The sequence below is a fragment of the Streptopelia decaocto genome (assembly GCF_964273445.1).
Source record: "Streptopelia decaocto genome assembly, chromosome: 11".
Taxonomy (NCBI): domain Eukaryota; kingdom Metazoa; phylum Chordata; class Aves; order Columbiformes; family Columbidae; genus Streptopelia; species Streptopelia decaocto.
Window position 1 is genome coordinate 12,241,183 of NC_138666.1, and position 24,601 is coordinate 12,265,783.

Consider the following 24,601-nt stretch of genomic DNA (forward strand, 5'->3'; position numbering starts at 1 on the left):
TGCTCCTCAGTGGTGCCCAATGCACCAAACCAAAACTGAAGTACAGGGGTTTAGCTTCAGAAAAGCTTTTTCTCTGAGGATAGTCAAGCACTGACACAGGCTGGCCCATGAAGTTCTGGCATCTCTGTCCTTGAAGATACTCAAAACCTAATCAGATGTGGACCCGAGCTCTAGTAGACCCTGCTTTGACCAGCAAGGAATGGATGAGTATTTCCAAAGGTCTATTCCCACCTCAGCTATTCTGTGAATCTTTGATTTGTCACGGCTTGGTGACAAGACGTGCACCAAGAGGTGCTAAATCATTGAGATGGATTAAAAAAACAGTTCAGCTTCATCCCCCAACTTTCTGGACCCTTGTTTGGGGCTGGGCACCATGCTGTGTTCCCACCACAGGCACAGTAGACAGTAGAAAGTGGGGCTGTTCCTGGGGCAGCCCTGGTTTCGGTGGCTCACTGGGCTGGGCACCCTCTTCTCAGCAACTCCTGCAAAGCTCTTGCAAAAGCCAAAGAAACACCCGCACAGTGACACCATCGCTCATTAAAGGTTTGTTTTTATTTCTGGTTTAAAATCAAAATTAGTTGTTCTCTGTAATTACATTATATATAGATTTATAGAGACCTTATAGAAAAGAATTTTTTGCTTTTGTTTTTCTGCAAAAATCTGTAAATAAAAAATAAAATAAAACAGCAACAACAAAAAAAAAAGGTGGCAGCTTCTGTCCATCCGTCTGTCTGTCTCTCTGACGCTCCTCCTGCCCCTGCCCTCCACAGCACTTCCCAACAGACCAGGAAAGGCTCTGAGCTGGGGCCACATCTCGCTACACTCCCTACAGCCACAGCCGGGGAGGGACAGGAGCACGTGGAGCTGGAAAGAAGAAACGCCAGCAGAATATATTAATATCTCATATTTCATTTTATTTAAGTCCTGGAGGCCTCCAGGTGGCAAAGGGCAGCAGTCCCCACAGCCCACGCAACTCCTGGAAAGAAACAGCGTGGTGGTTTCCAAAGTGCAGGTCCTTCCAGGACAGGGCACGTGCCCTCGAGCAAGAGGAAGGCAAGAGGAGGCAGAGAAATCCCAACATCTCCCTGCCGCCGCGGTCCCAGCAGCTGTAGTGGACAAGGGGGGCCAGGAAGGGTGGGCTCCCTGTGTATTTTAAATAGCAATCAGAAGGTGGGATTTGCAGCGAGCCCCCCCTGCCCAGGGGTGCGTACGTGGCACCCCGTGGGGCCGGGGGCCGGCGAAGCGGTGCTCCGTAAGGCAGTGTGCGGCCACGGCGAGCTGCCGGCGGGGGGAATACTGCAGTGCAGGAGATGCCGGTCCTGGCTGGCCCCAGGCCGTGCAAGTCCGGGTGGCCCAGCGGTGCCTTTGCCCCCGAGGGATTGCGGGTGGGTTTGCGTGTTGTCTCAGAAAGCTGTACTGGCCATGCTGGCTGGTGCAAAGATCCTCGGGAGGCTGTCCAGGGCCTCCTCCAGCCGCCGGTGAGCTGATTTACCATCTTCCCCTGCAAGTACACACCATGGTCAGTGAACCAAGCTGCAGTTCTGTCCCCTGCTCATCCCCTGCCACCTTCCCCAGCCTTTCCAGGGAAACGTGGCTAACACCCAGCAGAGCTGAGCTGGTGTGCTACAGCCACAGAGTGGAGACCTCTCTTGTCCTCCTTAGCACACCCTTGGGCAGGTCCCAGCTGGGATCTGGCTCAAAAAGCCCCCAGAGCTCCTGATTCAGATGTTGCAAATCCTGTTCTTCAGCTGCCTACTGTGCCCACACAGGGCAAGATCACCACATTTGGCATGCAAAAGTGCTGGCTTGTGGAGAGCCTAACTCGGGGCAAAGGGGACCAGACTCGGGGCTTTGCTGGCTCCAGTGTCTCAAACAGCTGTGCACATCTGCATGCACTGGCACGGGAATCCCAAGGGCTTCCCCAGAACCCCCAGGCACACGCAGGGATGCACACATCCACACTACAAGCTGGCTCTGAGATCTTCACCCGGCACCCCCACACACAGATCTGCCCGCAGCAGCCATCCCCAGCAAGAGGTGGTGACATGGACAATCTGCTGGGACATGGGACACAAGGTGCCTACATGTGCCGGGGTGCCATGGGGATGGGCTCTATGAACAACCAAGACACACAGACTCCAAAACGTGACATGGCTGACAGGCTCTAAGACGGAGACATTCGTGAGCAAAGCGGCAGGAGCAGGGACAGGATGACAAGGAAGGCTCACGTGTCCCAACCTGTGCAGCAGCTGCCACGATCTGGAGGCCTAGAAACCCACTCAGATGGTTCTCTCTGTGCCATCTAGCAAATAACAAATAATAACCAGGCTCAGTGCTCTGTGGCCACGGGATGCTTGGCCCTTGCTGCCCGCTGCCAGCTTGCTCTTGCCCAGCAGAGCTTGGGGCACGATGAGCTAGAGTGCACAGTGTAGGCAGGGACCAGCCCAGGACCCCCACTCCCACAGGAGATAGTGCTCAGGATGCCGTGGGTGGGGAAGGAGCAGAGGGAAGCAGTGAGACACTCACCGCACAGCATCAGGCTCTGCTTGGCTGCCTCGCGCACAGGCTCCTTGTCTGTTTGGCACAGATAAACCAGCTGCTCGATGCTCTCCTTGGCCTGCAGGAGAAGGGACAAGGGGGTGAGTGTGGCTGGCAGGACTGGCAGCAGGGACACGGCCCAGAGGGGAAGGCAGCACAGGGCACTGCAGCCCTATGGTGCAGGAAAGTCCCTCATCCTGTCCCCTTCCAATCTCCTTTCCTGCCTTGTCCCTGCTGGGTTCTCTGGCACATTTGGGGCCCCCTCAGCTCCTCTCTCCTGGGAGAAGGCTGTGCAGGTGTGTCTGGACTTGCTGACTACATGTGATTCCTCTTCCTCTAGAAGATGCAGCCCTGCCACCTCCTCCCCACGTCCCTCTCACCTTCAGGCAGCCCAGCGCCGCACACCCTGCCACGCGCGTCTGCACCTCCTCATCCTCCAGCTGCTCCAGGTAGCACACGAGAGCCTGGGGGGACACGGGAGGGGTCAGCAGCCCCAGGGACTGCAGCACCAGCCTACCTTGTCCTTGGCTTGCCCAGCACCTACCCGTTGGCGGAAGCGGGGGTTTTCTGCCAGGCTGCGGAGCTGGGCTGACACAGCGCTCACCACCTTGCTGTTGCCTTCCACAAGGAGCAGGCTCAGCGCCTTCAGTCCCTCCTTCTTCAGGCGGCCCTCGGGCACGCGCTTCAGGGCACGCAACACCACATCCTGGTCGTCTGAGTTGAGGTTCTGCGCCAGCAGCGCTGCGGGGAACCGCCGGCTGAGCCGAGGTGCGGGGAGCCCAGTGGCACTGCCCGCACACCCCTGCCGCCACAGGGAACCCATCCCTGGGCACCCCACACCAAGCAGGGGTGGCCCCACACAGGGTGCCAACGCACGGAGCTGCTGGGGCACCCACACCAAGATGCTGGGGACCTACAGCGAGGAGACAGGGTGCTCAGGAAGGCAGCATGGGAGTGGGCTGTGCACTGGATCACACCTACTGGCCCACCCCAGGGGTGGCTCACTCCATGGCAGGTTGTGGTGGTACTGGTGGCACCCTAAGGTGATGCTCTGGCACCCCATGCCAGGGTCTCATGAGGGCACCCACCTTCCTCTGCCAGCTCCATCATGTAGGTGTCGAGGACCAGGGCGCCAAGTGACTCAAAGTGGCTCCAGTACTGGAAGATGGTGACCTGCTCGCCCTGGGTGCTGCCAGGCCGCCGGGGCAGCCGCCGATTCAGCACGTCCTCCACCAGTTTCACACACACTGTGGGACAGGGCTGGGGTCAGGGTGCACAGCAGCTATGGCCACCCCTCTGTGGGGCTCCTGGCACCCACAGGTCCCCACTCATGGTCACTGAGTGGGGCTGGCAACTCTCCCCAAACACCCCTGCACATTTGCTCACCAGTATCAGCCAGGCCAGGGTGCCGCTCGCTGATGGGCGCTGCGTACTGGGTGCTGAGCACCTGCAGGAACCGCTCCACGGGGCAGGTGTAGACGTTGGGTGCCTCCACACAGTGGTCCCAAAGGGGCAGCACACCCTCCTTCCGTGTCGAGAACTGTACCACTGTGGGGACAGACACTGTTAAGCCTCCCACCAGCCACGGCAGCGGGCAGGTGATACCTGCCCTCTGTCTGGCACGGCCATTCCCTGCCCAGCCATGGAAACAAGGGGGGACCAGGCCCCGCACATCCCCTGGGGTGCCATGGACAGTCCTCTCGGCTGCATGTCCTTACCATCAGCAGCAGAGCTGGCTGCTCCCGCTCGCTCCTCCGTCAGCTGGCACACGATCTCCAGCACCTGAGCTTCCCGCAGCAGCCTGTCCAGGGCGTACATCTCCTGGCACCGCAGGGGACCGAAGGTGCCAAGCTTCTGCAAGGCACAGTCACACCAGGGACCTCAGGGACAGAGCTCAGCAACCACGCCACAGCCTCCATGCTGCAGCAAGACACCCCTTGAGGGGGCACCCTCATCCTAGTCCAAGGCTTCCCTCCCCAGGACATCTCCTGCCACCACACTCAGCCCGTACTCACCAGCAGCAAGCGGTTGCAGTTGTTGAGGTGAAGCACCAGGGCCTTATCCAGGAACTCGTTGCCGGTGCTCAGGGGGTCGGTACTGGCCTCAGAGCCGCTGCACAGGCCCATGTCATCTGCCCCTGTCTCTCCAGTGCTAGGGGCCCTGCTGCCGCGCCGGGGTCTGCCAGCCCTCCTGCAAGTGAGGAAGAGATGAAGACAGGAGGTCAGCATGGGAAACCTGGACCTGACCCTTCCCCACCCACAAGGTACGAGTTTCTGTAGGACCTACAGTATCACAGCATCAAGGCTGGGCAAAGGAGCAGGTCCTGTGGGCACAGGGCATGGGAGCTGCCTCCCAGCCCAGCCCCCATGGAGAGATGCAGGGTGGCATTGTGCCACCAGAAGGGCCAGATCCTGCTGCTTCTCGAGCTGGACCTGCCCTGAGCTGTGATGGGCTGTTCTAGATGTGCACAGGCACTCAGGGAGAGCTGGGCATCGCCCATCCCAACTCTCTCAGGGCCACATCCTGCCCCTTGCCCCATCCTGCCAGCCCCACTGTGCACCTCTCATCTTGGAGAGGCTCCTCCTCGGAGCCCTCTGAGTCCTCCATGTCAGAGGTGTTGAGGAAGCTGAAGCTCTCCAGCGCATGCTCCACCGTCAGGCTGATGCTGGAGGCCCTGCTGAGGAAGACGCCTTGCTTCTGCTGTGGAGGAAGGCACGGCAGGGTCAGATCCTGGCTCACCAGCCAAGACAGCCCCACCACCCATGTCCTTGGGCACTGCCAGCAAGGATAGCCCTGTCCCCATCATCCCAGGAACTGCCATCAGGGATGGCCCTTTCCCCATTGTCCTCAGGCACCACTATCAGTGATGGTCCTGTCCCCATTGTCCCCAGGCACTGCTGAGAGCCCCTCACCAGCAGCATCTCCTCCAGGCGTTTGAGCTCCCGTTCCAGGGGCTGCAGCTCTGGGAACTGCCCCCGATAGTCTTCTAGGGCTGAGCCCAGGAGGCCAATGGCCTCCTCCAGACCCGAATCCACCACCTTCCCCCGCGGCACTTCGGGGATGCCGGCAGGCAGTGGCGGGGCCAGGACAGGCCTCTCCTCCTCGGGAGCTTGTGCCAGCACTGTGGGGACCCCGGTACCACAGCCACCCTGCGTTGGCTGCTGGTTCTGCACCGGCTCAGCCCTGCTGGCCTCCGTCTCACAGGTGGTGGCCCACACCGCAGCGGCACGGGGCTTGGCCTCAGCCCCTCTGTCCTGTCCTGCTCCAACAGCTGCCACTGAGGCACCAGGCAGGGAGTCCGTGTCTTGCTCTTGCATCCCTGTGTCCTCTGCGCTGGGCTCCCAAGGGCTTTCCGCAGCCTTGGTCTCCATTGTGGCATCCACACTGGCCTCGCTGATGTGGCTCAGAGTCCGGGAGTAGGGCACATGCCCGTTGGCCACTGTCTCCTTATGGCTGCCTGGCTCCTCCGGCTGGCTCCCAGTTGGGGGAACACTGGTGCCACCAGCCCCAGGCCCAGCCCCAGCCTCCTCCGGCTGCTGGGAGAAGGAGATCTCGATGGCGGGGGCGCACGCCTGCACCTCAGGCTGCACGATGGGCTTGTGTGTGGCATGGCGGGCACTGCCAGACAGCTGGGGGCTGGAGGAGTCATCCGAGGACTCAGAGGAGATGGACCAGGCTGTGCCGTTCTCCAGCTCCTCCTGGCGCCGCAGCATGTTCTGGAGAGGGAGGAAAAGAAGATGAACCTAATGAAATTCAGCAAAGGCAAGTGTAGGATCCTGCACCTAGAGAGGAACAACCCCATGCACCAGTACAGGTTAGGGGTTGACCTGCTGGAAAGCAGCATTGCAGAGGAAGGCATGAGAGTCCTGGTGGACAACAGATTGACCATGAGCCGGCAATGTGCCCTTGTGGCTAAGAAGGCCACAGCCCCAGCACCAGCTCATGGGGAGCAGCACCGGCCATTACACCAAAGTCACAGCATTAGTTCACCACTACTGAACCAGTGCCACGCCAGCACTGTTGCGCCAGCACCATCACTCCAGCACCACACCAATGCCACAGCACAGCACGCCAATACCACCAGTGTAGGGACACAGACAAGCCTTCTACTCACTAGTGCCTGGCTCTCGCACGAGGGCATGCGGATGAAGTGGGACCAGCCCATGCAGCCCAAGCTGCCCCATCTGGGGACTGTCTCCTCAGGGTCAGCCAGACCCCGGCCTGGCAGGATCAGGCCTCTGGGCATCAGCGAGGGCTAGTGAGTAGGAGACAAGGAGCGGCTACGGCTACTGCAGGATGGCCACAGCGCGGGGCTAAGCTACTGGCCGGCTCCAGCCCTCGCACTTACGCGGCCCTGCTGCGGCCATCTCCCGAGCTCGGCCGAGGAGACGTCGCTGCAGGAGCAGCTCTGAGAAAGCTTCTCGAAGAGTGTCTCCCGAAAGATGTCCAGTAAGGACCAACCGTGCTTGTCGGCCGCCCGCCCCGGGCTCTTGGGCAGAGAGAAGAGGAGCTGTGAGTGCAGGAGGAGCAGGCACCGGTACCAGGAAGCCGTGGCCAGATGGCTGGAGAGGAGCTGCCCACCCCATACCCAAGCTGTGCCACCCTCTGGGATGTGGCCTGCGCATGTCCCTGCATGGACCCCTCCATGGGCCACCTCGCCCGAGCAGCCCTGCCCAGCACCACACTTACATAGAAAGCCTGTTCCCGCAGGGACGGCGTGTCTGGCGGGCTCTGGTTGTAGGTGGAGAACCTCTTGTTCACCGTGGAGGCCTTGTTGACGCTGCTCGCTGCTGAGGGCTGGTCGTCCTTGTCGAAGGGGCTGGAGAGGAGAGCAGGGAGGTGAGGGGTGTGTGCTCAATCCTGCTCTGCAGTGAGCAGGACACCAGGACCCCGTCCAGTCCAGCTCTGGGTTCCCATAATGCAGCCCAGTTTGGGGACGGGAGAGAGCTCAGGGCAGGCCACCTCTTGCCACACTGTGTCAGGTGTCCCCAGCCCTGCCATGCGTTACCAGCAACACCTGCTGAGATACTCACTTCCAGGTCACCTCCAGGCTGAGTTTGAGGGTGCCCAAGTCGTTGATATCCACAGCCACTACCTGGGGCAGAGCCGCAAAGAGGTCCTTGGTCTCGCAGGACACGTTGCCCACCACAACATGGTTGGCCAGGCTCTTTAGCTCCGTCACCTGGAGAAGGAGAGAGAGGAGAGGATGAGATGAATCTGTGGGCTTCATCTGCTGTGTGCATCCCTGCTGTGTGCCAGGATGCCACTACCACCAGACAGCCTCTTCCCACCCCAGCGAGGGCCAGGTTTAAATGAGGGCCTGGAGGAAAGCCTGGCTGAGATGCAGGGTGGCAGCTGGCCCACACCATCCCTGCCCCCTTCTGCACAGTACCTTTATGGAGAGGAACTCAGTGACGAGGGGCAAGAAAACCATTTCCTCGCTGTCCCACACCTGCTTGCTGTTCACCTCGATGCGTCCCCGCAGCTTCCACCGCTGCCGCCCATACTTCATGAAGATCTGAGGATGCAGAGATGTGGGGATGGGGGAACAGACAGCACTGGGGTGGTGGGTGCTCCCTGCGCATCCCAGGGCATAGGCCCATCCCGCTCACCACTGCTACCCGCACCAATGCCCACCCGCCCTCCGCCAGCACCCCAAGGACCAGAGGGCAGGAGAAGAGCAGATCCCAACCCGTACGGTCCCACCAACCTCATACTGGTCACCAGCACAGAGCCGGGCAAAGCCTGCCAGTCCTGCAAGAGAAGGCAGAGGGGCGTCAGAAGATGGCAGGCAGGCAGGCAGGCAGCAGGCCAGAGATGGAGCAGGACACATTACCTTTCATCCGGACGTGGAACTCGCCCAATTGGCTCTCCAGCTCATTCTCCAACAGGCACATGTTCTGGGGACAGACAGACAGACGGCACCCATCAGCAGCCACCCACGGGACCCAGTGCCCTGCCTGCCCACCCCAGCCAGCTGCCTCACCTCCGTGTATTCCTTGTAGCCCTTGCTGGCCTCAGCCAGGCTCTCGCGTGCCTCCCGGCTGCCTGGCGAGCCCGTGCTGTAAGCCTTGACCATGTTGTGGGCTCCATCGCGGAGCCGTCGCTGGATGCAATAAGCCTCGTAGAGCTCATCGATCTGCAAGGACAGGCCCCAGCGGTGAGGGGCAGGGCAGGGGACAGCAGGACCGCCCCAGGGCTGCACCCAGGGAGCCCCAAGGGGAACCCATGTGACAGTTCCACATCTCCTGATGAAATCCTTCAGTAGGGCAATTGATGGCTCTTTAGCACCTTTTGTGCCCCATTGTGCCTGTCCCCACCTTGGTGACAAGGTGTGGACAGTCCCCCCACCCCAGGGCATGGTGACTCCAGCCATATTCAACTTGTCAACTAGAGAGGCAGGAGGGGTGGGACCCTCAGTCAATAGGGTCCTCAGTCAAAGAGGTGTCTAGGCCAAGAGAAGCCGAGAAGCTTCTGGACCAGCTGGTAATGACCACAGTCAGATCCGACCAGACCATGAAACATGGCCCCTGCTGAAGCCCTCCCTTGGAATGGTCGTCTCAGAGCAACAGGTCTGAGGCCAGAGGCCTCCCCTGAGATCAGAGATGCCATCTAAGGAGACTTCCTGGGGTTGAGAGCCCTCACCTTCCCCTTGGTGAGTCATTTTCTTCTGGATATATCCTTGAGTGAGCCCCTGCCCACCACAGGCAAGCAATTATTTCTTTGTGGGGTACCCTTGAGTGAAAGAGGCCTCTTGTTTTTCTGAGTGCCCGCATGCAGGGCATCCCCATTATTCTTATGTGGTTGTACAGTAATTATATCTTTGACTGGTATCAGAACCCGTGTTTTAAATGTTGCCAGAGTGCTGAATAATTTTGGATAAACCCCGTTTCTACTTGGTTTTCTTTGCTAAACGGTTCTGGCTAGAATAAAATCTGTTTGAAGCATGTTGCCTGCCGAAATTGACTTTTGGGGTGCTTCCATGACAGCCCACTCCCCAGCTCTCACCTTGCTAGCATGAAACTCCAGGCGACGCAGGAAGCGCTCGATTGACTTCACTTGCTGGAAAAGCAGAGGAGATGAAGTGAGTGGCAGCCCAACCCCTCTGGAGCAGAGCCGCAGGTCGGGATGTGCCCTGCTGCGTGCCTGTGCTGTGGCTGGGACACATCCCGGTCACCAGCACCCTGGGAGGAGGAGGGTGGCAGCGGAGCAGAGGCTGTGCTTGCACCCATGTGCTGCAGCATCATCCAGCCTCCCCTGCTCCAGAGGGTCCCCCAGGAGACAGGCCATGCTCTGGGGTGCTTTTCACTCAGCCTCAGAGCTAGGCCAGGCCACCCCAACCACAGAGTTCATTTGAAAGAAGCAGGCTTCAAACCCCTGCCTGTCTCTGCTTCACCCCCTGCCCTGCCAGTCCGTGCAGGCAGCACGTGTCCAGCCCCACAGCTGCCATAGCCCTGCCCTCTGCTCCTGGCAGGGCCAGAGATGGTGCCAGGAACCTCAAAACCCTGCCCACCCTGCTCACAGAACACTGATCCCACCCCGCAGGCGCTCTGCTGTGCTGTGGACAGAACAAGCAGAGAGGGGGCCAGCAGCAGCACATCCCAGGCACAAGGATGGCAGAGGCAAAGGGCACAGGGCACTGCTCCCGCTTACCTTATCCAGATCGTAGAGAAAGCCCTGGAGGAGAGAGGAGAGGGATAAGATGCAGCACAAAGCCAGCTCTGCCCATCCAAGGAGACCCAGCACCTCGCACACCCACCACCCATAGCACATCGGCAGGGACAGGCAGCACCCAGCCAGGGCTGGAGAGTGCATGACAGTAGGACAGGAGCCCTGTGCAGCCCAACACCAGAGCCGGGGCTGGCCCCTGGGGCACAGATGGACCATGAACTGCCCCAGCCGTGCCCAGAACCCCCAAAGCACTGGTTCCTGTCAGGTCCCAGCAGCACTCACCAGGCGTGAATTCCTCTTGGACTCCCGGATCTGAGTGCTGAGCTTCTCCAGTTCCAGCTGGTGCACCTCCAGGTAGGCTCTGGGGGCAACCACATCATGGGGGTCAGGCTGGAATAGCATGCCCAAGGCTCCTGCCACACACAGCCCGCAAACCAGCCCGGCATATCTGGCCCTGCATCCCCACTCCAGCATCTGGGCAAGGGAGCCCACCTGTGCCCTGGTGCAGGACTCCATGCAGCTCCAGGACCCCAAGGCACTGTGCTCAGGAGAACTGGCACGTCCCCACCTGGTGAAACCACAGAGCTGCCAACCCCAACCCATGTTCAGCTGTCCCTGTGTCCCTCAGGGGCTCCCTGCCCCCAAACACCCAGTCACGGGGAGCCCCAGCACTTACGTCAGGCCCTTCTTGAGAGCTTCATACACCTCGTCCAGGCGGTTGGGCTGAGGCACCTTGGGTGGTGGGGATTTGTGAGACATTGAGAACATCCTACTGACCCTGGAGCCAGTCTTGCGGGAGACAGTGGGGGTGAAGGGCGAGAGGTTCCTGGGGAGAGAAGCAGGTAAACCAGGGGTGGTTGGGGTCAGCACACAGCACCGGGATCCTCCCGGGTGCCCCAACCTGCTGGGCACCCTGTCTCAAGACAAGGAACTCTGGGATGGAGGCCAGGTCTACCCAGACCTACCTGCCTGTCCCAGGACTCCCCAGCACCCTGTGTTGCCAGGGGCATGGAGATGTTCCCTGTGGTCTGGGCACTGTGGCAGGGTGACACATGCCACCATCGGCTTGCTGCCCTGTCACCGTGTGCTCCCAGGAACAGGCAGGGATCCCAGTGGGTGACAGCATGAGAGCATCCTAGGGACAAGCAGCTCTGTCACCCCATCACACAGTGCAGCAACGTGGGGCAGAGACATCCTTGCTGGTGCCTACGCCTCTCCAGATGTCACTAACCCTGCAGTACGGAGCTGCCGTCTGCCTGTTGCCTCCACCATCCCCACTGCCACCTCAGGGACCTCCCCCGGCTGACCTGAAGGGATGTCGACCCAGCGCCCGAGACCTGAACACCACCCTTCCTGCCTTGTGCAATGGAGTCGCTCCCCAGCCTTGTGAGCAACGCCCCACTCCAACCGGCTCATCCCTTCCTCCTCCCAAAGCATCATCACACCACCGGTGCCCAGGAGACACCCTGGGGTCCTCGGTTCCCAGCCGTGGGACGGACCTCCCATCCTGTGCCACTCTTTGCAGGAGCGGCCAAAAGACTTCCCTGAATCATTGGTATAGGAAAATGAATGTCTTGGCTTCTTCCCAAGCCACAGTGATGGGTAAGTGCTGACTTTCCACCATCATTCCTGTCTTCCAGGGCCCCTGAAGGCATCTCCCATAAGCATATCCCCACCAGCTGCTTGGCCACGGGCACCCAAGAGTCCTCCCTCTTTCCTGTTCCCAGGCAAGCCTCTCTGACACCCCCAGATCGTGACATGTTGGTGGCCTGGAGCGTGTCACTTGGCCCAGATGCTGGACAAGACCTGGGGACAGGAGCTGAGCAGGGCTGGAGGTTGGCTGCCAGGCATGGGGAGAGTCTAGCTGGGCTTGTGCCTGCCCTGTGAAGGTGCCCACATCCTGGCAAAGCAGCTTGGCACTACTTTCCTCAGCCACTCGGCTGAAAAATGTCTCTCATCCGGCACCGGTGGGTGCACTGGGAGGTAAGGAGCCTGGCTGGGCACTAGGAAAATGGATTAAAAGCATTAAAATGCCATAGTCCTGCAGCCCAAACATGTCCCCAAGAACCACCTGCAAGGGGGTGGCCAGGATTGTGGAATGGTGTGGAGGAGGGTGGCAAGGATGAGCATGGCATGGGGCGGTTCTCACCGATGTGAGGCTCAGCAGAGAGGAGGAGGAAGGGTATGATGGGACCGTGACACTGCCAGCGGCTGGAGAGGGTGAGTAGGGAACGGCTGCTCCATGCAGCACAGCTGACAGGCAGCCGATAAAACCTTTCAGCCACAGGTTTGAAATGACCTGGAGGAAATCTTGATTTATGCCAGCACTCAAAACCTGAAACCAGCTGCCACAGGATGTCAAGGTGGCTGAGACACCAAGCTTCAAAGCCACCCCAGCTCCTTCACTGCACCCATTAAGCATGATGGTCACCAGGAAGCTCGCAGGAGCAGGCTGAAGCACAAGGGTGAGCTACACCTGTCCCCTCTGTGCTAGGCTTCAGGGGCCAGGCATGAGGAAGAAATTGTTTATAAGGGTGGTGAAACACTGGCCCAGGTTGCCCAGAGAGGTGGGGGATGCCCCATCGCTGGAGACATCCCAGGCCAGGCTGGACGGGGCTCTGAGCAACCTGATCTGGTGAAGATGTCCCTGCTCATGGCAGGGGTTGGGCTGGGTGAGCTTTGAAGGTCCCTTCCAACACAAATTGTTCTATGATTCTATGATTCTGTGCTCTGGTGGCAGCAGCCATGGGACCCTCACCCTGCCTGGGACATGGCACAGCAGGAGAGTGGGGTGATGGACTCTGTCTCCCCTATGCCCTCGATGATCCCTGCAGTCCCCATACAACATGCCCCAGGTACCATAAAGGTCCCTGTGGGAGATGCCAGGCAGCGGGTCGGGAAGGAGCCTTGGCAGGTGCAGCACATCCTGCCACCACACCCAAGCGTGTCCCCATCTCTGTCCTCATCCCTCGCAGCAGGCAGCACCAGCACCCATCTCTTACCTGAAGGGCCGGTCTCCTGACGAGTTCACTCCAGCAAAGGACTGGCTCCTATTGATCTTGGTGACAAGGACTCGGCGCTGCGGGCGCACAGACAGTGACATCGTTGAGTGTGACCTGGAGGGTCTCCCTGCAGGGAACGAGAGAGCTGGGTCACCAGCAGCAGGGTGGGGAGACACACGCAAACAGGGCTGCCGCCAGGATGGGAACAGCACCCAGGGACCAAGGTGACCAGGGCACCCATGGGCTGAGGCAGACGCAGCACCCAGGGGACAGGACCCTTCCCTCCCTCTCAGCCCAGGCAGTGGGGACACAGCTCCTGTGCTGTCCCCAGCAATGGCATCAGTGCCCTGCCCTGGGTGAAGCAGGATTCCAGATACTGTCAGCACCCAGCTGGGACAGACGGATGGATGCACCCCAGCTTGGCTCCCTGGGAGCCACAGGAAAGGGCTGGTGCCCAGTGCCTTCCTGGACATGACCAGGGCTATCCCTCCACTGTGCCCCAGCCCGGACACCTTCTCTTGAACCCCATCTTGTCCCAGCACACGTCCCACCATCCCCCGTGCCACCCCGCTGGCAGGGCAGGAAGGGTGCGGGGCTGGAGCCGGCTGCCTGGCCCTTCGCTGTCTCCACGCTCACTTCCGCTCGCTCCAGCAACCAGGAGGGAAATCCACGGACAACAAAGCGTCTTGGAAAGTCCCCGGCTTTGCCAGGAGCCCTGTGTCTGGGAAGGAAAGGCAGAGCCATTCCCTGCCGGAACCTGGAAAGTCCGCCCCACGGCTGCCACAGCCCTGGACTCTGCTCCTGGCAGGGCCAGAGATGGTACCAGGAACCTCAAAACCACTGCCGGTACCTGCCTGTCCCCACCACGGCTGGTGCAGTCAATACCAGCCAGGACAGGGCAGATTTCTGAATCCCGGGACCCAGACCCAGTTGCCAACCCATGTCACAGGGAGTATCACTACAGCCCTGGGCAAGGGCTCAGCACAAAGCAAGAGCAGAGGAGTCCGGGGCTCCTACTGTCCCTGCCAACACACCAAGGAGCCCCAGCCCACGAAGCAGCCACAGGAGCTGGGCAGAGGCTGCTGGATGCTCCACATCACCCTGGCCACCACTGCCACCAGCTCAGTCCCCCTGTCCCAACCAGGACCCAAAGCCAAGCTGCAGGATGGGGAGTTAGGAGCTGCTGCGGATGAGTCCACACAGTCCCCAGCAGTCACACGCTGTGCCAAGAAAGGCCAGGCAGGGCCTTAGGGACACACAGCTTCCCCAGCTGGCAGATGTCACATCCCTGGAGACATCCCAGGCCAGGCTGGACAGGGCTCTGAGCAACCTGATCTGCTTGAAGATGTCCCTGCTCATGGCAGGGGCATTGGACTAGATGAGCTTTGAAGGTCCCTTCCAACCCAAACTATTTTACGATTCTATGGGGCCGGAGCCACCTCCTCGCATCTTTGGGAGTTCACTCTACGTTTCCTCCTGCCCCCAGCACAGCTGGCAGCGAGCCCCCAGCCCCAGAAGCACCAGGAACGGCACAGGGACACAGGCACTGCTGGGGGTCCTGTCACCATCCCCACTCCAGCCCTCAGCACAACACAGCCCAGAGCCCAGCTCGAACCACCCCGCACGGCACACACCTGCTCGGCCGCTGGCGGGTGTGCTCTCCCCAGCGCTGTGCTCCCCGCCACCCTGCAGCCATGCTGCCACCGCCGCTGCCACCGCCGCTGCCTCCCTGGGCGCTCAGGGATGAGCCGGAGCCGTCAGGAGTCAGAGACAGCCCCCGCCAATACTCTCCATCCCAGCAGAGCTGGGACACAGCAGGTCCATCTGGTCTCCCCTTAGTACTCGAGTCCCAGCCCAGAACCACGGAGCTGCTCTGCTGGTCCCGCCACCTCTGTGTTATCTCCGTGCCAGTCCCTCCGGTTTCCAGGACAACGCTGTCCCAATTAAGCTCATTAGGAGGAGCTGTAATCCCTGGTAGCCGGGCTGACCTGCAGGGCCTGGGCAGATTACCCTCTACAGGGCTCTTTAATCTACTCCCCACTGAGTGGGTGAGGCCCATGGCACCAGTGCCTGTTGCCCCAGCTGGGTGTTACAGTGGCTCATCTATAGGGAAAGCACTCCTACAATGGGGCTCCCCATGTGTGGGGCAGGTCAGGGCTCCTATGGGGTGAGCATGGCCCTGCCAGCACAGCCTTCTCCAGCTCACGTTGCTGTCTAAGGGCATGCTTCTAAGGAGGGACACACAGACAGGAGCCTGCCCTGGAGAAAAAGGGTGCTGGGGGTGCTGCAGGGGAGAAGGATGCTGGGGATGCTACAGGGGAGGAGGATGCTTGGGGTGTTGCAGGGGAGAGAAGGATGCTGGGGGTACCAGGGGGGAGAAGGATGCTGGAGGTGCTGCAGGGGACCAATGCCCCAGCACAACTCCCCAGGAGGGTTAGAGCGATCCCCAGCCACTCACTCAGAGCCCTGAGAGGCTCCAGCAGCCACCTATACCACGCTGGGTCATGCTCCAAGGCACCTGGAGCTCTGGCACTGGCAGAGGGAGCAGTACCCTGAGCGGTAGCTGCTGACAGGACCATGTCCCTGCACCCCAAGAAGGGACCCAGCTGACCCCAAAATCCCCCTGCGGTACATCATACCACAAGGCCAAATCAGTGGCAGAGTGGGTGCAGACCGAAGTCGGCAGCAAGGGATGGTACAGTCCCAGCACTCACTGCCAACCAGCCTAGCACGTGGCCCCAGGCACTGCCAGGTCCTGCCAGCTCCAGCCTGTCTGCTGTGGCACCCTGCGTCCCCTGGGCTGGCACCCTGCAGCCCAGCTCCTGTGTCTGGACCCCAAACCTCCGAGGAGGAGGGGAACATCATGTTCCCGCTCTGTGGGAGCCCCAGGGATGCTCGAGCCCGGCACATGGAGGCAGCCAGCCAGGTACCGCAGGGCAGCGCTGCCTGCACAAGGCAGGGCAGGCAGGGTGTGGGGGTCTCCGCTCCTGGCACGCTTGGCTCACGGGGGAGGAAAAAGCCCCGGCATGGTGCATTCCTGACATTACCGAGATAAGAGGTACCTGGTACCGCAGCGGCACGGCCAGCCCCAGTGGGGAGCAGCGCTCGGGGCACGCTTGGATGGCGCAGCCGGCCACTGCATCTCGCCCAGGGCAGCAAGCCCCGTGCAAGGCTTACCGGCACCAGGCAGAGCACTGGCACACTCGTATCCCTGCCACGGGCTGAACCCCAAGCACATCCCTCCCTCTCCTGTGAAGGAGCCACAGACATCTTGCCCGGAAGATCCTGCCCTAAAAGTCCATTCCCTGCCAGCCCCCTGCCCTTAATTAGGGCTGCAGTGCTAATGAAGCCACCACCCGACCAAGCTTTTCACCTTGCCGTGCCTGCGCCGCAGACCGCCCGCAGCTCTCCTGGTGTAGGAAACGCAATCCTGGGAGTCTGTCCGTCTGTCCGTGTGTCCCTGGGTAGTGCTGCCCGCAGGCAGCGGCCAAGAGGGCAGAGCAGCCAGGTGTGAGTTGCTGGGTGGGGGGCACAGCGGGGGGTGCTGGAGCCCACCCTGGGGCTCTCACGCCCGGCCGCTGGCTCCTCTCTCAACGCTTGGTGCTCTGGAGATGATTGGGATCCCAAGAATGCTGGTTGGAGCAGCGGAGGGGGCAGTCCGACCGGCTGGGTTGGTCCCAGCTGGTTTCTGTTTCCGACACTCAGACACCAGCCTCAGGTCGCTCCAGCGGGTTTATCAACACTGCCATGGTTGGAGACACCCCAAAGTGGTTCCCCCCAAACCCCAGGCCTGCAGACATGGGCACTGAGGGTGTTCTGACCACCATCCCCAGCAACGTCACTCACGGGAGGCCAGCAATGTGCAGGGTGCCCGACCCAGCACCCTCCAGCGCCCCTGACCCCAGAGGGCAGCACTCACAACCCCGCGAGGGGCTTCTCCAGGAGGCGCTGGCAGGGCTGTGGCCCCCACACTGATGGCACTGCAGCCACCTCCCCAGGCACAGCGGGTACCAGTGTCCCCCAACAAGGGCATGGCATGGTGGCCACGGGCCAGTCCATCCTGCCTGCGGTGTCAGTGGCAAGCAGGGGGTTCCCACCACCCCACACCAGCGGCACGAGCCCCCCACCCCGGCACCCTTGGGTGAATGTCCCTTGGGTACACAGCAGGGACGACCTTGAGAGCCTGTGAACCCAGCTCCCCCCAGCCGAGCCACTGCATCCTTGTTTGCACAGCTGCGTCCTCGCTGCCAGAACCCAGGGCCATACCCCGGCCCCCCCCCGGCCCCTTCCGGCCTCGGGACAGCCCTTGGCCGGCTCCCAGCGTGGGCTGGAGCAGCTCTTCCCTCCCGCTGCCCCTCATCCCTCCCCAGCACACAGGAGGAGCATGCGGGGTGGATGCCATGCCGCCTTGGTCACAGGGAGCCTGGGAGCTGCCTCTTCCCTGACCTCCACGCTCTGCCTCTCCTCCAGGCACACAGGACCACCTTGCCTGCCCCCATGCAAAGAGGGGGACTGGCATTTTTTGGGAGTCGTATGAGTCAGTGAATGGCATCCAGGGTCCCTATGACTCATTCGGGAGAGAAACTCCTGGCCATGGGGTTGCAGCCCCCGTCGGAGCAGGGGATGGTGTTGGGGGGCTGGATGGGTGCCGGGTGCTCTCGGCTCTGCAGTGGTGGGGGCACAACCCCAGTGTCCGCCCTCGTGGCCGCAGCAGGCCGGCTGGCTCCTTGGGCCGAGTGGGAGGGTGGCAGGAAAGGGAAGGAGCTGCGAATGGGAAGAATTGGAGGAAATGCTTATTTACCCCGCGGAGTGTCCCCGAGGAAGGGCAGGGCAGGGCAGGGCACAGGCAGATACTCCTGGCTGGCTCCCCAGTGGGGGCTTGCAGCCTCCCACCCCACCACCCATCCCCTGGGCTCCCAGTTTGCAGCCAGCGGAGGATGCGAGCCTCAAACTGGGACCGAGGGAGGAATCCACTATTGGGGCCGGGGGGTTCCCCAGCACCTGGCTGAGCTCAAGCCCAACCTGTTTTTTAGGACGGCTCCTGAGAACCGGCCCAGGACCACCATGGTCCCAGCGAAGGTGGGATCCCACCACCACAGGTGAAGACCAAACACCCAGCCAGGATCCCCACATTTTTGGAGGCCTGGGAGTGGTAAATCACCTCCATGCCCCCCTAGATGGAACGACAGCCCCGCCAGGGTCACCAGATCCTGCTCCTGAGTGGGCTGTGACCCCTCTTGGAGGTGCTGAGCAGAAGACAGGGCTCTGGCATGATCCTGCTGGGGTTGGCATAACCTTGTGAAGGTCCCACACGCCACCTTAACCCCCCTCCTCATCTCCAGGATGCTCTGCGGGGTCCCAGTAGCTTCCCCAACAAATCCTGCCCAAGCAACTTGGTCCCTGTGCGCAAGAGCAGCCCCAGGACCCCCAGTTCTGCCCAGGTCCCCTAGGGTCACGGTGCCAGGGATGTTCAACATGAAGCCAGGCTCTGTTTGCCCTCATTAGCATGGCCGCAGACAAGACAAGGGGGCACGAGGGGGAGAAAATCAATTTGCCAAGGAAAGCCACGGGATCAGGATTGTATCGCCTGGGAGCGGTGGGCAGCCACGGACCTCTCCTGCCTTGAGACACTGAGCCTGGGTCTCAGCATGGGCAATAGCAAGGCTGGGCATCTGGTGGGTCCCAACCTGCCACAGACACCCCATCCTGACACCCCATCACTGCACATCACGGTCACAAATGTGTCCCTTGCGGGTGGCAGGTACCCGCGTCTCTGGTGCCCCTGGTTCCCCTCCCAGGGAAGCCGCTTGCCCAGCAAAGCCTCTCACGAGCCCGGCCATGTCACCCAGGAGCCTCAGACAACTGGGGGTCCCCAAATTAACAGCGTTTGCCAGGAAGCCCCAGTGCTGCCACTGCTCAGTACCTTTCGGTTTGCTGTTCATGGTGGGCTGCAGCAGCACGTCCCCCTCGCGTTGAGGCCAGAGTCCCGGGCAGCACGGGCAGCTGTGGCTCTCTCATGCCGCCCGTTCACCCAGCCGTTCATCCGCCCGTGTGCGGGGGCCGGAGGGCTCCCCCCAGGCAGCAGTCTCCTCCCACACTTCCCCTGCCCAAGGGCTGACATCACTGCCCAGCGCCGTGACTCAAGGGCTGGGGACAGGAGGACGGGAGGACAGAAGGACGGCCGTCCCCCTTGGAAGGAGGAGATCCCACCAGCAACGCCTGCCCCAGCAGCAGGGACAGCACGGTTTGGTTCCCATCCTTCCCTCCCTACTGCCCTCCTGGGGAAACTGAGGCACAGGGGCAGGGGAGGGAACCACACTGCAGGTCACTGTGGTGCAAACCTGCCCCCCAGCCCCTCTCTGGGCACCACAGTGTCCCCACCAGCCCTGCGAGCCACGCCAGCCTCATGGAGCCACCCCCTGAGACTGCTCCCCTCAACACCCCCATCCCTCTGGCACCCAGGGCCGGCCACGAGCCCAGCAGCAAACACCATCCTGCCGAACACACCACTGACCCCAAGCTGCTGCCCGTCCCTGCTCCAGGGGGGGATGCTCTGTGCACAGCCCCTTGCCCCCATCCCTGCCAGCTCCACTGCAGGCAGGCACAAAGCCGTGAGCAGCCGAGACTCACATCACTGCGGGGAGCTGTGCCGCCAGCCCTGCTGCTCACTTCTGCACTGCCTTTTTAATTATATATATATATATATATATAAAAACACCATGGCTGTGCTGTGCACTTCCCATGGCTGAAGAAGAGGTGGTGGCACAGGGAGTCCTGTGGCATGCCTGTGAGCACCCTGCAAAACCCAGCACCTGTTGGGAAGAGGGTTTCCTTGCTCAGATGTTCCTAACTTGTGTCATCTGGTCCCCACAGGGGTCCAGGTCCCATGAGGCAGGGACATAGACCCGCCGGACCTCCATGCCAACCCCCGTGGCACCTCCCGGCCCCACAACTCCCTGGCAGAAAGCACAGGGATGCCCTTAGCAACCAGAGGACCCTGTGGCACAGACGTGACCTCCCTTCCAGCACTGTAGGTCCCTGCATGGGTCCTGGGGCACCTGGGCCTAGCTCCACACCCCAGCTCCGACAGAGGAGGCTGGAGCAGCCAGCCCATCCAGGCTGGGACCGACTGCCATCACCACGTCACCGAGGCAGGAAAAGACACCTCCCTCCCGGGCTCCTTTCCTGTTTGGTGCTGCTTTTAGAGCGAGGTCAGGGCAGGTTCAAGAGGAAAAGCATTGGGGTAGAGCCTTGGGGGGGTGTTCACAAATATGGGGGGCTCCCAGACACAGATAACCCCCTCTCTAGAGGGTGAGCCACCTGTGGGGCTGCTTCCCCAGCCCAGAGCTGGTCCCCTCCTTGCTGGTTCCTTTGCACAATGGGACAAGCACACTGCAGGGGAGAAGCACATGGGGCTCCTTTGTAGGGTTGCATGGCTCCCCCACCATGGGCACACACACATGTGGGTCCAGAGCCAGCCACGGCCAAGCTCAGTGAGCTGGAGCTTTCAGAGGTGTCACCAAAGAGCACTGTGTCCCAGGACACCCCCTTGTCCTGGTGTCCGGGTGGGTACACAGCACCAGCCCCATTGGGAGAGCAGATGGGGGAAGAGCTGGTGAGACTGGGCTGTCCCCAAGCAGCATCTGGCAAAAAAACCACCCCAGCACTGGCAAACAGAGGTGTCTTGTCTCCCACCTGCCTGCAACCTCCATGCCAGTGCCATGGGCATGGAGGGGAGCCAGAAGCCCAGCATGCTGCAAAGCATGGCCCGGGGGGACCCACCTCCATGCCAGCCTTCAAGAACTTGCATGAAGATCACGTCTGCTACCTCGCCCAGCCAGGATGTGCCCCTCAGCTCTCCTCACCAACAGGCAGAGTCCTGACCTGGCAGCTGCCGTGGGCAGGGGTCCACTGCCCGGCTCTTCACTGCTTGTGGCTTCTCCCCATGGGAAAGCATCGCTCCCGGCACCGCCCCGGGAACGACCAGCCCTCTGCAAAGCCTCTGCCGCGCTGGCAGCCTGCAGAGCCAATGCCCAGCGCACGGCCAGGCAGCGTGCCTGCAGCCACGGCCCATGCCAGCTCGTTTGTTCTCATTAAAGGTTAACGAGAAAGCCACGCTAAAGCTGTGTGGAGTCCCAGCGCCACACAGAGTGAAGGGACATCCAGGCTTCCCTGACAGAAGGGTGACTGCCAGGCTGTGCCACTTGTAGGGACTCTGGCTCTCCATAGCCCCGCCTGTGGCCCCACCAAGGGCTGCGGGGCAGCTGATGTGCAGACAAGCTGCCTGGCACAGCACCATCCTGGGCATCACCCACCAGGAGATCACCAGGAGCAGGTAGGAGGGGGGCCAAGCATTCAAAAGGTGGTGGAGGATGCCGGAGGAGGCCATGGGCATGTGGTGTCAGACATCTCCGAGCACCTCGTGGCACCCTGCACAGCACCCGGCAGGGCTTGCCAGCACAGGGACACCTTGCCAAGGGAGGGCAGAGGAAGGGCACGAGCTGAGCCAACACTGCCAGGGCCTGGGTGGTAATTGAGTTAAATGAATCTCTGTCCCTGGCCTGGCTGTGGACGGGGCACAGTGAAGGGGACAGCCTCACAGCCACCAGTCACCTCCACCAGGAAAGGACACTTCCCTGGGTGCTCACCATGCTGGCTCAGCACAAACAGCCACGGCAGCTGCCTCTGCTCCTACACAGCAGGGACATGGGCATAACATCCCAACCGCACCCTTGTTGGGGGCGTCCCTGTCATGCCATCCTCTCACCAGGCCTCGGGAGTTGTCCGGAGCATCCCCACTCCAACCACAACAGCTGAATATGCAAACAAACCCCTCCATAGGCAGCTGTGCTCAGACACACACGTACAGCCATGGCCAGTCCATGTGCAGGCAGAAGAAAACTTCAGACACCCCAGGAGGACGTTGCCACTTCCCTGCCCTCTGTGGGACACAGGACTGGCATCCCAGGGACCCCGTGTTCTGCCAGCACCAAGTCCTGGGGAGGTTCCCCAGCTGCTCCCTGCTGGCCCTGGGACCACCAGCTCTGAGGCTGTGCCCACCAGCATCACCCAGTCCCCAGAGAAGCCACCCACCCCAGGAGCACGCTCTCCTGGTGCCACCAGCACCAAAGACCAAGGTGATGAAGAAGCTACTTCAGGTTGTTCCTAGACAAGCACTCCCTGGACACGGACACCCTTGCACAGCTGGGAACGTCACCACAGGTGGAAACATGGCGCGAAAGGGCACAGACCAGCCTCTGCAGGTGCAGAGCGAGCGGAGATGAGTGCCAGTATGTAAGCACCAGCCTGGTGAGGGGCCAAAGAGCTCCTGGTCAATGGGGAGAGCTAGGAGCGGGCAGGAGATGACAATTATGGCAAAAAGTCCCAACATCATGGCTTGAAGGAGAACCACGGTGCATGGCCAAGTGACTTGTGGCCAGACCAGGCCCAGTTCCAGAGTGGCAGGTGGTCACCCTCACCACAGTGCAACAGCCGTCTCCTCTGACTTTATCTTTTGCAGAAACCAACAAAGCCAGCTCCAAAAAACCCTGGCAGCCCAATGCTGCAGATGATATGCGGAGGTTTTTTTTCTGCAGGGTTGATGATCCGAGGGCTGGACCAGCCCTTGTGCCAGGTCAGGCTCTACCCGCAGCCAGGCTGGCACCAATACCACCAGAGGGGCTGGGCACCCCGCATCCGGACACCAGGGCTGCAGGAGACTCAAGCCCTCCCCCTTTGCTTCCTCACATCATCCCCATATAGCAGCAGAAATAGAAGCGATATAAATGGCAGCCCTATAAATAACCCCAAAGCACGAGGCGCGGCGCTCGTCCCAGCCTGGCAATGGCCTCAACCCACGCAAAGCCAGGGCTTGGTCTGCCTTCACCATCCCCTGGGGACCCCAAATCCCAGCTTTGTGCCTGCAACGGGTCTCCCAGGTCCTGTCCTTTAAGTCAGAGCCATGGTAGGAGCTTCAAGGAACCCACTGAGCCTTGGTCACCAGTGCAGGCTGGAGCCCAGCACAGTGACATCCCCAGGGGATGTCCACATGCCCCTGCCCAGCTCCTCTCAGGGTAGCAGCAGCCACCGGATGATGCCAACCCCAGGCACCCCGCAGCAACCCAGGCTGCAGATTCCTGGGCAAAGCTGGAGCACTGGTCAGAAGCCTCGTGCCAGGATTGGGAAGATATGCCCCTATCCTGTCCCCACTGCAGGTCAGGTCATCTCCTGGTTGCACTCCAAACACCCACCTCACCAGCTGCCCATCCCTGCCCTGCCCATCGCTGCCTGCATTCCCACACTCAACTCCACCACGAGTCCTCCACAGGGGCTCTGCCACCACCACGCCAGCTCCCACCACGGCTCCTCTCCGCCCGAGGGGCTGCAGCGATGCATCAGGGACCTCCACCAGCGGAGAGCAGGCAACACCACCGGCAGCAAGCCCTGTGCTGCCTGAATTTGTGCGGTGTCATAGCCTCATGTCCCAGTCCTGCCCTGGGGACGCAGCAAGGGTGCTCCTCAGCCATCAGCCAAGAGATAGACCCTTGGCCAACACAGTATTTTTAGGAAACCCAAGACTTCCAGGTCGCCTGAGTAGCCTCCTTTGGGAATCTGGCAAGAGTAAAACACCGCTGAGGCTGTTTGCAAGCCCTGGGACAGCTGGAGGTGCCGCAGGGAAAGAGTTAATGGCGCGAGGCCTTCCCGAGCACTTCTTGGCAGGCTGGGGAGGGCTGGGAGATAGGAGGATCGGGCCAGCAACAAAGCGAGATCTGTCTCATTAATTCCTCCGAGCATTCCTCCCTCTGTCACCCAGGAGGAGGAGGAGGCAGCACCCAGCTGACAGGGTGCACCCAGGTCCCTCGGGAGCACCCCCCCGGGGTCCTGCTTGGGTGCAGGGGTGTGATGGGGCGGGGACCCACGGCCCCGGCAGCGGCTCGGGGAGGGCCCTGTATGGCCACGGGCAGCTTCCCCTTCCCTGCCGTACCCGTCCCGGGGGAGCGGGGCCGGGCACCGGCTCCTCCGCAGAGTCAAACAACCGGCGCCCTCCCCGAGCCGGGTGCGAAGCAGCGGCCGGAGGAGCCCAGGGACCCCGACCAGGCGCCGGAGGGGACCGGGTGGCTCTGGGGTGGTGTCCGCCCTGCTATCCCGCAGTCGGGCGGTTCCTTCTCCGGGTGTCTCCGGCCCCGGTCCCGGCCCTGCCGCGGGGTGCGGAGCCGCGGGGCGCTGGGGCGGGGGAGCGGAGCCCCCTCGGCCGCGTCCCCGCCGTGACCGGGCACCCCCCGCGCCCCTTCGGTGGCCCACCCGGGGGCTGGGCGGTGGGCGGCAGACGAGGTCGCTAGCAGGCGACGTGTCCGTCCCCCTCCCCAAGGGTGTAGCCCTGCTAAATCCAC

The 24,601-nt window shown here is 61.4% G+C and overlaps 1 protein-coding gene across 5 annotated transcripts in view; it reads right to left on the minus strand.

The window, feature by feature from the left end:
• Positions 1-533: 533 nt before the first annotated feature.
• The window catches only part of RIPOR1 (RHO family interacting cell polarization regulator 1), a 32,636-nt gene continuing 8,568 nt past the window's right edge, over positions 534-24,601 (minus strand). For 3 of the 5 annotated variants that reach the window (XM_082062406.1, XM_082062407.1, XM_082062403.1), the window contains 21 exons: positions 13,212-13,338; positions 10,886-11,035; positions 10,492-10,570; positions 10,192-10,215; positions 9,547-9,600; positions 8,525-8,677; positions 8,375-8,438; positions 8,249-8,292; positions 7,931-8,056; positions 7,572-7,720; positions 7,228-7,357; positions 5,451-6,254; positions 5,099-5,238; positions 4,554-4,728; positions 4,257-4,392; positions 3,925-4,086; positions 3,627-3,785; positions 3,083-3,279; positions 2,919-3,002; positions 2,527-2,617; positions 534-1,501 (listed from right to left, as the gene is read on the minus strand). In XM_082062406.1, coding sequence (XP_081918532.1) covers positions 1,404-1,501; positions 2,527-2,617; positions 2,919-3,002; positions 3,083-3,279; positions 3,627-3,785; positions 3,925-4,086; positions 4,257-4,392; positions 4,554-4,728; positions 5,099-5,238; positions 5,451-6,254; positions 7,228-7,357; positions 7,572-7,720; positions 7,931-8,056; positions 8,249-8,292; positions 8,375-8,438; positions 8,525-8,677; positions 9,547-9,600; positions 10,192-10,215; positions 10,492-10,570; positions 10,886-11,035; positions 13,212-13,312 — 3,120 coding nt within the window. In that variant the 5' untranslated portion in view covers positions 13,313-13,338 and the 3' untranslated portion in view covers positions 534-1,403. Of the gene's footprint in view, positions 1,502-2,238; positions 2,303-2,526; positions 2,618-2,918; positions 3,003-3,082; positions 3,280-3,626; positions 3,786-3,924; positions 4,087-4,256; positions 4,393-4,553; positions 4,729-5,098; positions 5,239-5,450; positions 6,255-7,227; positions 7,358-7,571; positions 7,721-7,930; positions 8,057-8,248; positions 8,293-8,374; positions 8,439-8,524; positions 8,678-9,546; positions 9,601-10,191; positions 10,216-10,491; positions 10,571-10,885; positions 11,036-13,211; positions 13,339-19,134; positions 19,260-24,601 lie in introns of those variants that run through there. The other 2 variants (XM_082062405.1, XM_082062404.1) reach the window with 2 other exon arrangements.